The 12,075-nt window shown below is 35.7% G+C and overlaps 3 protein-coding genes and 1 long non-coding RNA gene across 4 annotated transcripts in view; all 4 read left to right on the top strand.

Moving 5' to 3' along the window:
- Positions 1-754: 754 nt before the first annotated feature.
- Positions 755-1,599, top strand: LOC111445353. Its single transcript, XR_002710823.1, has 3 exons — positions 755-872; positions 991-1,324; positions 1,506-1,599. It is a non-coding gene; the product is annotated as an uncharacterized LOC111445353 (long non-coding RNA).
- Positions 1,597-3,753, top strand: LOC111445136 (golgin candidate 6-like). The gene is made up of 4 exons (XM_023083370.1): positions 1,597-1,600; positions 2,522-2,742; positions 2,851-2,954; positions 3,098-3,753. The coding sequence occupies exons 1-4, from the start codon at positions 1,597-1,599 to the stop codon at positions 3,177-3,179; spliced, it is 411 nt and encodes a 136-aa protein (XP_022939138.1). The 3' UTR covers positions 3,180-3,753.
- A 411-nt stretch (positions 3,754-4,164) lies between these two features.
- Positions 4,165-7,420, top strand: LOC111445352 (glucuronokinase 1-like). Its single transcript, XM_023083686.1, has 6 exons — positions 4,165-4,528; positions 4,887-5,036; positions 5,572-5,760; positions 5,843-5,959; positions 6,343-6,503; positions 6,951-7,420. The coding sequence occupies exons 1-6, from the start codon at positions 4,298-4,300 to the stop codon at positions 7,192-7,194; spliced, it is 1,092 nt and encodes a 363-aa protein (XP_022939454.1). The 5' UTR covers positions 4,165-4,297; the 3' UTR covers positions 7,195-7,420.
- Positions 7,421-8,659: 1,239 nt separating this feature from the next.
- LOC111444875 overlaps positions 8,660-12,075 on the top strand; it is a 4,338-nt gene continuing 922 nt past the window's right edge. Inside the window, exons 1-8 of the mRNA XM_023082973.1 lie at positions 8,660-9,762; positions 9,934-9,989; positions 10,074-10,156; positions 10,341-10,419; positions 10,840-10,950; positions 11,279-11,388; positions 11,802-11,885; positions 11,993-12,030. Coding sequence (XP_022938741.1) covers positions 8,763-9,762; positions 9,934-9,989; positions 10,074-10,156; positions 10,341-10,419; positions 10,840-10,950; positions 11,279-11,388; positions 11,802-11,885; positions 11,993-12,030 — 1,561 coding nt within the window. The 5' untranslated portion in view covers positions 8,660-8,762. The remainder of the gene's footprint in view (positions 9,763-9,933; positions 9,990-10,073; positions 10,157-10,340; positions 10,420-10,839; positions 10,951-11,278; positions 11,389-11,801; positions 11,886-11,992; positions 12,031-12,075) is intronic.

The raw sequence follows: 12,075 nt of genomic DNA on the forward strand, positions 1-12,075 counted from the left end.
AAAAAAAAAAAAAAAAAAAAAAAAAAAAAAAAAAAAAAAAAAAAGAAGGAAATGAGTTTGGAATTGGATCCCAAGTGGAGTGAATACGATTTGAGAGGGAAATTGGGATAATCCTCAAAAGATTCCGTTTTTCGTGTCTAAAAAGATGTGAACCTTGGAATTTTTGGTATCTACAGGACAAATAAAAATAGCAAGTGGATAGATAAGAATATACGTAACTAATCATCTACTCATATTTATTCAGATAAATATTTTTTATTTTATATAATAATTAGTTTATGGAATATAATCATAAATATATATATATATTTTTATAAATAATATACAATAGGCACTTGAAATTAATTAAAAATATCTTATCTATTATTAAAAGCACTTCGTGGGTGTTTCTTTTTAAAATATTTGTTATATTTCTTAATTAACATTAATTATTCATATAAATTTTAGTAATCAAATTTTGATGAATTTATATTATTGATAGAGAGAATAAATATTCAAATTTTATTATAGGTTTTAAAATTTAAAATGTAGTTATCGAAATCGAGAAGAAATAAAAATAAAAATAATTCTTTAAAACCGTTTTAACGACAAAAACAAAACAAGAAAAAAAAAAAAAACCTTATTGTTTTATATGGGCCGCTAGTGTTTTATCTGGAGGCCCAAAGTCTCAATCACAGGGCTGAGTTATTGGGCCTTGGGCTCGTCTTCCCCCGCAGAATATATATTAAAAAATAAAAGGAAAAAGACAAACCAAAAGTAGGAGGTCCGAATTTACGTTTTGGGCAAGTGCCGAAAGAAAGCACGATACACTCCATCGCTGTCAACCGAAAATCGTCGGACGCATAGATTAGCCACTCTGTTTCGAACTTCAGGTTCGTTCCTGTTTTTTTTTTTTTTTGTTTTCTAATCGGAATTCTATTTCATTTTGGAAGGCCATTTGTGTACTCAATCCTGTGTAACCCTGCGTTTGGGATGGAATTTCATTTATAGGATTTTTTTTAACGATTTGATTGGAGCTCTCACTATTAGAGATTGCGTGTAAACATTTCCAACGCTTGGATTGTGTTCGGGGTGATTGCGTTGGCTTCTGTTTATGGATTTTTTATATTCTTACTCGATTATGGATTTGGTCTCTGGTTACAAGTTGATCTTACTCTCTTCTCTGCATCCGAAGTTTCATGGATTATGATGTTTAGGACAGTAATGTGGTGCTTGTTTGTAGTTGTTTATACGATCTTTAGTATTGTGTTTTATCTGTGAGCTTTGTGCAGGGCGTGGTTGGGCTTGTTTTCGGCAATGAGAATTCTGCGTCCAATGAAGATAGGTAAGTAGATGTTGTATACTCGTAAACACGAAGATGGATAAACCGCATGGCATACGCTCGTTCATCTGCTTTTTCTCATTCAGAAATTTTTTAACATTTACGTTTACGGTTTCTTTTTTTATATTTTTTGGTTAATTGTGAACCGTTTCCATAACGTTGAACGTCTATTGGATCGCATTAGCAATGGTCAGCTTGCAGAGGACAGGAGAGCTGCTATGGTGGAGCTTCAGTCTGTTGTAGCAGAAAACCGTTCTGCCCAAGCTTTTGGTGCAATGGGTATGTGCTTTACTTGTTACTATAGTTGTCTGGATTGTCTTAAATTTATAAATAAAGAATATACTTGATGTGCTTATGAGTGTTTTAAAGGAGGAACGAGATGATGTTGAAATGGTTGCAGTTTATCTGTTCTTTGCTTATTGAGGAATTAAATCTTGCTTTAGGACTTCTAGATGTGCTTTCATTCTGAACAAAGAACATGTTATTGCCATTTCAAGAAGTATTGGAACAATTAAAGATAATATTACATGGTAAGTCTAGGTTATTTGATATTTCTATGCGGGAAATCTTTAGTTGATAGTATTATACATTATTAGTTTACTTAATTACTTCTGTTCTAGTTCAACTTGACCATCTGTGGGAAGTCATTCTTTGCTGTTCTTCTTTACTGAGTTTCTTTTTTGTATTTATTCTCCATTACTTGACTTGAGGTTCTAGGGGCCCTTGAAACTCTTGTAAGTGCATTAACTCCTCTCGATCATGCAAATGGGTCCAGGGATGAAGTTCAAATCTGACGAACTCTGATTTGGTTTCAAGGGAATCAGACAGCATCTCTCTTCTTTTAAGTCTTTTGGTCAGTAATTCCTCACATTTACTTACATTTTCAATATCTATAGGTTTGGGTATGCATTTGTGCAACTCAGTATCATATCTGATCACTTTTCTCCTCCCTTCTTTGGGTTTCTTTCTGTGCTTTTGCAGTCAGAAGAGGATTTTTTTATGTTAGATATTATGCTCTTCAACTGTTGACAGCGCTTCTTTCAAATTCTCCCACGAGTTATATTTATTTTGTGACTCTTTCTGTACTTTTTACTATTCTCATTACTTGAATTGCTGATTTTCCTCTTAAGATTGCAGGAAGCAATTCTCAGCATTCCTCGCGTTATAACTCGACTTATGGACATGCTTATGGACCGTGAGGTATACTTTGGCTAACTAATATAGATAAGAACAGAAAAATTATAACACGGGACTCACTGATCTCTGAGCATCCCAAAAATATTGATGCTATTGCATGCACACTCCTTGGAGACAATGTGCTGCAAGAGCCTGCCCTGAATTCAATTCTTAGGATCACTTTGCGGACATCAAGTACCCAAGAATACTTTGCAGTTGATTATGTTTTCAAGTGCTTTTGTGAGGTTATTTATGCTTCAACTTCCTACATTTTTCTTTATTAAACATATTAATATTTAAATTTCAAATTTCAATTGTGTTATTACTCTTTTTTAACACATTTTCTGAATCAGAAAAATTCTGATGGGCAAACAATGTTGGCATCCACTTTAATTCCTCAACCACAGTCCATGATCCATGCACCACTTGAGGAGGATGTGAACATGTCATTCGGAAGGTTTATTCACAAATCCATCGTGCATTGTTCTTTTGGTGCTTTATTAAATGCACTTTTTCTCTGTCTACTAATGTAGAAGATTAGTTTAAACTCCATAAACTTCTAGTTTAATTATCTTAGTTGACAAATTCTTCATCTTGCAGCATGCTCTTACGTAGTCTTACTTTGAGCGAAAACAATGGGGATCTAGAGGTAATGTATATTTTAATATCAAGGGAATGTTGAAATATATGATATGGTACGAGTGCTGCATCACAAAGTATCAGTAGTTCTTGGATGTCCCCGAAGGTTTATTCACAAGTATCCTGAGTTCAATAATGACAACAAGAGCTGCCAGTGTTCTTACTCGTGTGATTAAGAACAACAATCAGTGCAACTATGCCATCCTTTGGAGATCCTGAACCTCTGATGCATCGAATGGTGAAGTATTTGGCTGTTGCCTCTTCTATGAAAAACAGAAATGGGAAGTTCCGACAAGGTCTACGGCTGCTAGTATGGCTGAATTAAGGCAGAAGCAAGGGAAGAAGCTCTGAAGGAGAGTGAGACTGAAGTGAATGACTTGCATGTGTGCCTCGTGCAAGAACAAAGCAAGGCTATTGGAGTTCGGAGAGGATGTTGATAAACTTCTTGAAGGAATCGGAGATGACCACGGGCTGCCTAACGACGACGAAGATGACGGAGATGAAACCTGATATGCTGTATGTGATGCTCCTGTGCCTTAACAGATTATATATTATCAAGTTTATAACAATTTAATCTATTAACTTTTAATAAATAATAGTTTGATTTTTTTTTTTCATATTTTATAAATTGTAATGATTGAGTTTCTATAATGAAAAATTTAATAAAATTTCTTACCTAAGATCAAATTTAGTTCTAATCAATGAATAATATGTATTTAATAATAATTGACATTACATTATGTTTTTTTGTTTTTTTTAAGGTATGATGTTTTGTAATATTAATAATAATAATAATAAATCTTTATCCTTACTTCACTTTATTCTGCTAAATCTTTCACACTATCTGATTGAAGAATGAAAAAGGAATAAAAAAAAAAAAAAAGAAAGAGCAAGTGCCAACACGAAACAGATAAGGACAAATTGACTTTTAACCCGAAGAGATGATATGTGCCAGGTCATACCTAAGTGGGTCCCACGACACACACACACACACACATATATATAATTTCGCTAAATTTCTTGATTACGTTTTCCTTATTATAAGCTAAGAACAGAGCTTCTTCCGACGACTTTCGTCGGGTGAAGAAGACGACGACGGAGGCGAGAACTGTAATTCTCAGAGAAGAAGAGTGAGAAACTTTTTTAGAGAGAAAGAGTAGGATGGATTCCAAAATATCATCATCTTCCTCCTCCTCCTCCTCTGTGATTGAGCACAAGGCTTATGCCAGAGTGGGACTACTGGGAAATCCGAGCGATGTTTACTATGGTCGCACCATCTCTTTTGCTTTCTCGAATTTCTGGGCCTGCGTGCAACTCCGCCCTTCCGAAGAGCTTGTCATCACTCCCCATCCCACCCACGACTTCGTCCACTTCAGATCCCTCGATCATCTGGTACGTTTTTTTCTCACATTATATTGAAGTGGTTCGTTGATTTGGATAGATCTGGTGGAGGGATTTACAAATAACACATTGCATGATGGAGAGATCTATGAGCGATTGAAATTTTAGAATGTCCGCAAATTCGTGGTTTCGTTTTTCGGTAACACAGTATTGTTGCATTTTCTTGTAGTTGTTTCAATTTCATTTTTAGAGATGTAAAGAGGAAATCGCTATTTGATTACATATCACTGTATTTTGTTGATGCGTTGGAATTATTGAAATTTCACGGAACGAAATGTAATGACTATTTTAAGTTTGTCAATATGTTCAAGAATTTTGCGGATTAAAGTTTGTTTGTTCTGTTTTACAGGTTAATCGATTGTCCAGTGAAGGCTACTATGGAGGGGTGCGATTGCTTATGGCAATTTGTAAAGTTTTTTATAGTTATTGCAGAGAAAACGAGATTAATCTTCATACAAGGAACTTTACTTTGTCTTACGACACTAATATTCCTCGACAGGTACAGTGCCTTGCTCTATGCTATATTACTTTTGTTCTATAATTAATGTATCTCTGCGTTATGATTGCAGTACTTGTAGATTCATAATCATTTGTGGTCAATGAAGTAGATGCTCTTACTTCTTTTCATGGTTAGTTGGTAAGATAGAAATGCATTAAGCTTACGAAGCCTTTGGCTGTGTTGCTACTATGGATTTGTGTTTTTTCAATGGGATTGAAAAGGGTTCCTTCCTGAATTTTTTACTCAATTAATACTCAATTTATAACTGACAACATGTCCGCCTGTATTTTCTATAAATGAATGCTTAGATATGCATAGTTCACATTCATCTGTAATTTGCACACCAATGTAGTCGTGCTTCGCTTGGCTAGTGCATCTTGAATGGTTGTCAAGTTGAAGACTTAAAATATTTCAGAATGCATTATTTTTAGCCTACTTGTGTTCATACCAATGCTAAACCTCATATTCCCTTATTCTGCACATTGACTTGTCGACATGATATCAAATGGCTTAAGTAATAATTTTGACATTCCAGACAGGGCTTTCAGGTTCCAGTGCAATCGTATGTGCTGCCTTGAGTTGCTTGCTAGACTTTTTTGATGTCAGGCATCTGATTAAGGTGGAGGTCAGACCTAATCTTGTTCTTGCTGCAGAGAAAGAACTTGGCATTGTTGCTGGCCTTCAAGATCGAGTTGCGCAGGTCTATGGTGGCCTTGTTTACATGGTATAGCTTCTAAAAATGTTGATATATTTATGAATATGGAAATCTGGTAAGTTTTTAATGATGTTTACTTCTGTTTCTGTAGGATTTTAGCCAGGAGCACATGGAGAAGCTTGGGCATGGCATATACACACCCATGGATATTAATCTTCTTCCTCCACTCTATCTAATTTATGCTGATAATCCGAGTGATTCCGGAAAGGTCGATATCTTAATCAACCCCATCGTACATTTCATTTGTACAATTTTCGATATCTACTATTTTTAGTCGTGGTTTAGCAGCTTGTTTGCACTTGCATGAATTGTTTTTAAATACTGGAGAAGTGCAACTATATTCTTCTGTTTTCCCCCTCTACAAGATATATTGTCATGAAACTACAAAGCATTCAATGCCAAGACGAACCGTAACCAATTAAATTTTGTTTGTACCAAACAACCTGTATTACACTGCCTTTGGCCAAAGCTTGAGAAATTTTCACATTCTTCAACTCTTACAGTTCCTCTGTAGATGGATTAAACCTTAGCATTGCTGGAAATGTGATCTTGAACACTAACCACTGTCATCCATGACCAATGCAAATGCAGGTCCACAGTACAGTACGGCAGAGGTGGCTCGATGGTGACAAATTGATTATATCATCAATGCAAGAAGTTGCTATGGTTGCAGAAGAAGGAAGGACAGTTTTACTTGAGAAGGACTATTCAAAACTTGCAGCACTTATGAACCGCAATTTTGATCTTCGCAGGTTAGTGTTTCTGTACAAACAAATTTTGTCCAGACATTAAAAAAAATATATAGCCCTTCAGTAAATTTTCAACTCCAAACTATTCAAAGTTTATGTCTATATGAGAATACTTTGTGCAAGTTCTGCAATTTGGCCTAGGTGGTTATTTGAGATTGCCCTCCAGGATAGCATCACTTCTTAAACCATGAAAATTGGTTGGTTATTGCAATAGTTAAAAAAATTTGATCTTATTAGGATACCTAAGGAGAGTAGTGTCTTCTGAAACACTTCTCTTGGAAGAAGCAACTAATTGAGCGCCTTCTACATTCTTTCAAGTACTTTTTTTTTATGAACACTTCGAACAATTTAACCAAGTATGTCAAGACACCACCTTCCACTCAAACCAAAAGCTATGCTAACTCACCATTTACTGCTGTTTTCCCCTCCTAAATTCCGAACTCCTCACAGGAGAATGTTTGGAGATGATGTTCTGGGTGCTTTAAACATAGAAATGGTGGAATTAGCCCGAAGAGTAGGCGCTGCTTCAAAGTTCACAGGCAGTGGAGGAGCTGTTGTGGTATTCTGCCCTGATGGGCCTTCACAAGTGAAGCTTCTGGAGGAAAATTGCCAGAAAGCTGGTTTTGTTTTTCAACCAATCCAGGCGGTTCCTTCATGCCTAAATGAGGTTGATCTTAAAACACTTTCCAGTTAGACTATGAGTTTGGTAGTTTAGGTTTGCTGAGGAAGTATGCATCTTGAATATATATATATTGTCATTCAGTAGTTTGCAAAGTTAATACTACATTTTTTTCTTCCTTTTTTTCTTGTTGTTTTAGACAGATTATAGGAGCTGCTAAACTTGGTAAATTGGTATTATTGGGCGTTTTGAACATTCGACATTCATTTGATCAATTAATAACTGTGCTCACTTTCATTTATATCCATTAATATTTAAATTTGCTATTCAGAGTTCAGAAAATAATGGAAATGCAGTATTTACATAGATTTTTTTTTTTTGGATCATAGGTTTGGATTAAAATACTATACTAATAAACATTAATAATCTTTGGAACAAACTTTAATTGTAACTATTCAAGCTACCATTAGCAAATATTGTTCTATTTGGGCTTTTCCTTTCAGACTCTCCCTTAAGGTTTTAGCCTACCATTAGTAGATATTGTTATTTTTGGGGTTTCCTTTCATTGGTAGTAGATAGTATTATCGATGGGGTTTCGTTTCTGTGGTAGTAGATATTGTTATTTTTGGGGTTTCCTTTCAGTGGTAGTAGATATTGTTATCGATGGGGTTTCCTTTCAGGGATAGTAGATATTGTTATCGATATTGTTATTTTTGGGGTTTCCTTTTAGTGGTAGTAGATATTGTTATCTTTAGGCTTTAGTTTTCGTGGTAGTAGATATTGTTATCTTTAGGCTTTCCTTTTCGTTAGTAGATATTGTTATCTTTGGGGTTTCCTTTTCGTGGTAGTAGATATTGTTATCTTTGGGGTTTCCTTTTCGTGGTAGTAGATATTGTTATCTTTGGGGTTTCCTTTTCGTGGTAGTAGATATTGTTATCTTTTGGCTTTCCTTTCCGTGGTAGTAGAGATTGTTATCTTTAGGCTTTCTTTTCTGTGGTAGTAGATATTGTTATATTTAGGCTTTCTTTTCTGTAGCAGTAGATATTGCTATATTTAGGCTTTCTTTTCTGTGGCAGTAGATATTGCTATATTTAGGCTTTCTTTTCTGTGGTAGTAGATATTGTTATATTTAGGCTTTCTTTTCTGTGGCAGTAGATATTGTTATCTTTGGATATTACTTTTAGTGGTAGTAGATACTGTTGTCTTTGGATTTTTCTTTACAAGTTCTCCCTCAAAGTCTTTAAAACTCACTTACTAGGAAGAAATTTTTATACTATTTAAAAAAAAGTTTAGTTCTACTCTCTAGATGATGATGATGTTAAAATAAAGTTTTAATTTTATTCTCATTGCTCCTGGTTTCTTTTATAAAATTAAAATAAAAAATACCCCTTGGACATAAAAATAGTAAAATGATAATAATAATTAGCAAAATCTGTGGGAATGTAAGTCTACAAATAATTATATATATATATATATATACACACACTAAAAATTATATATACATGAGGAAAAAAATTGAAAAAGAAAAAAATTGAAAAAGAAAAAAAATGTAGTAAAAGAAAACAAAACATCCCCTCCCCGCCCACCCCACCAAGAAGGTTCAGAGTCTCACGAACTCCCTCAGCCATCTCACAATCACTTCAATGGCGACATCACCTGCTCTATCTCATGCCTCCCATTTCTTCATTCGGTCCACGCTCATGGCTTCTTCCAAATCGCTCGCTTTCTTCTTCCCACTTTCAAACCTCAACCATCTCCACAGATTTCCCAATTCACTTTCTCTCTTATCGCTCCGCAGATCCTCGACCACTTCCACCCCATTCCCTCTCCAATACGATATGATCATCGACCGCCCCATTTATCCTCCCATGCCCCCTCAGAACCGACGAACACCCGCTAGAATCAGCCCCGACAACTCTCCCGAGCTCGAGTCCTCCGAGGATCCCGTTTCCGAACTGGGGTTCGAGAGCTGGGTGGATCAGAAGCTTATTTCCGAGAGTGAATCTGCGTCCGGTAAAGAAGGCGTGGTCATGGACAAGGCTAAGAGGAAATACTATAATAAAAGAAGGAAGAGGATGTATGGGTCCGATTCTGATGAAGAAAAGAAGACACAGGACGAGGGGTTTGTGGAATTAAAGCCTGAGGTGGTTGAGTTCAACACATTGCATAAGAGAGAGGAGGAATTGTTCTTCTATGACACTTTTGCGTATCCGTGGGAGAAAGATAAGCATTACAAAATGGTGTATCAGTTAGAGAAAAAGTATTTCCCTGATGAAGGTCTTGACAAGGCTTTTCTGGGACCTGGAGAGTCAAATGTGGAAGTGAATGAACAGACAAAGGGAAGGAAGGGGGTGAGAAAGGCAGTGGGGGTTAAGCCCGAGACAAAAGTGGAGGTCACAAATGGCGTGGATGAAAAAGGGTTGGTTTTCTTTGATGGGGGGAGACCAGAAAAGGATAATAAAGGGTCAGTGAAAGATGTGACAGAGAAGAAGGTGGAGGAGTTCTTCAAGTGTTTGAAGAAAGTTCCAGCCAAAGATTCTGAAATTGGTCAGATGGGGCCATATCTTTTGACGAGACATACAGAGCTCCCTGCCAAATGGGATAGTCCTTGTGGGACAGTGGTTTTGGTGAACAAACCTAAAGGTCAGTCTATGGTTTATGCAGCCCTTCGAAAGGAATACCCTGTTTATAATCATTGATTTGATATCTTAGTGAATGTTCTGAATCCATTCCAGTTAGAAGTAAATTCCTCAGCGTTTTTTTTTTTTTTTTTTGTTGGACGTTTAGAATGAACAATATGATAATTTAACGTAGGGTGGACTTCATTTACGGTCTGTGGAAAACTTCGGCGCCTAGTCAAAGTGAAAAAGGTGCATTTCAGCTGTTTTAGACCAAGTTATTCGATTATCTGAGCTCCTCTGACTGCATTGTTTTCCACTTATGTGCATTGATAGGTAGGTCATGCAGGTACTCTTGATCCTATGGCTACTGGATTGTTGATAGTTTGTGTTGGTAAAGCGACTAAGTTGGCAGACAGGTGATTGATTAAGTTAGCTCTGTAATTGCTGTTTTGTTTTCTTCTCCCCCCTTCCTTTCTTTAATAACAAACTAACAATAATAAACAAAGGGTAAGGGAGGATATCTTCCCAAGCCTAACACAGATGAAATGAGAAATCCTGAGGCATACAACTTTTCTAAAAGGTGGCATGTTTATCTTTTAGATATCAAGGTATGATCAAGAGCTACAGTGGAGTTTTCCGTTTAGGAGAGGCTACTTCAACTTGGGATGCTGATTCAGCGGTGTGTTGATGTTATCATTCAAGTCAATTATGCTTTCTTGTTTTTAATTGATATGCATCTATGTTCTATACCTGCTGTGTTCTTTGGGAAATGTATTGGATCTGTCAGAGGAATCTTTATTGTTCAAGTCTTAAGGAAGAAGATCTATGATTCTATATTAACTCATCAAACATTTGCCTCTGGCAAGTCCGTCTCACTATAGGCATGAAGAGGCTTCAGTTCATATGCATTCTATCCTTTTTCTATCATTAGCATAATGTTCTTCAACATTCTATTAGTTGTTGAGTTCTTAGGTTAATTGCAAGGTGAGGTTTTGGCTGTCTCACAGGTCAATAAAAAATTTCAATTGGGTTCAGTTCCTAATGAGTATATATTTGTATATCTTCCAAATAAGAATCGCTTGTCTCAATTATTATGCAGGTAATTCAGCGAGAGCCTTGGGAGCACATCAAAGATGATGACATCAAAAAAGCTGTTGCCTCTTTTTGTGGGGAAATTTGGCAAGTTCCTCCCATGTTTTCTGCCATTAAAGTAAGCACTTCTTCTTTCTATAATTATAACTTCACAAGGTATAAGTAATGTTGTTAAAAATGCATGCTTCATAGTACAAACACATGATTCATAACATATCTGTATGGAATACTTACAAAACAGATGAAGCTTTGATTTCAATATACTTTGTTGTATAAGATTATAGTGCGTAGATGGATGGAACACTAGTATGGCCATCATTTTCTTCTTTTTTCTTTTTGTAGTGTCAACTTCATTCATCTGATTCTTTAAACTATGAGTTACTTGTCAATATGAAATCAATGTTCAAGGAGATCTTTGGTTACAGATTTCAATATCGTGTTTATAGGTCGGAGGTGAGAAGATGTATGAGAAAGCAAGAAGAGGAGAAAGTATTGAGCTTTCCCCTAGGCGGATATCAATTTACAAATTTGATATTGAACGTAGTTTAGATGACAGGTATGTTCACTCCCCAAGTACTTCTGTTTCATCATTTCTGTAATTTGTGTACCTAAAATTGTGGCATGGGCTTAGAAACTCAAGTTTTGATCCAATTTTCTTGTAGAAAGATGAAAGTAATGAGAGAGGAGTCATATAGAAATCTTGAAAGAGTTACAGGAAAATATTCAAATTTGTAGTGATTAAACATGAAGGAAAATCACAAAAAGGTCCAAATTTTCAAATAAAACTCATGGCAGACTCATTATATTGACAACTTTAACAACTCTAGTTGGTTGTTTACTTGGAGCTTTGGCTGGTTTGTCGGGCAGCTCAAATACCTTTTAGTTATTGCAAAATTTTCAGTTGAAAGTGTTTGTTTGTTGCACCAATATGAATCAACTTCTAAATCTAGTATGTGCATTATTTGACAGGCAAAATTTGATATTTCGAGTAACATGCTCTAAAGGAACATACATTCGGTCACTTTGTGCGGATCTTGGGAAGGCTCTTGGCAGGTATTATTATTATTATTCACCTTCATTCCTATACTTCTTCTACTCGTTTTGTTCCTCTCTAGTTTATTAACGTTGTTGACATGTAGTAATGTTCTTGTGTCTTGCAGTTGTGCCCATCTGACTGCTCTTCGAAGGGATTCAATAGGTCAGTTTTCAAGACTTTTTTTTTTTTTTTTTTTTTTCCTTTAAT

This window comes from Cucurbita moschata, unplaced genomic scaffold, assembly GCF_002738365.1.
Source record: "Cucurbita moschata cultivar Rifu unplaced genomic scaffold, Cmos_1.0 Cmo_Scf00007, whole genome shotgun sequence".
NCBI lineage: Eukaryota > Viridiplantae > Streptophyta > Magnoliopsida > Cucurbitales > Cucurbitaceae > Cucurbita > Cucurbita moschata.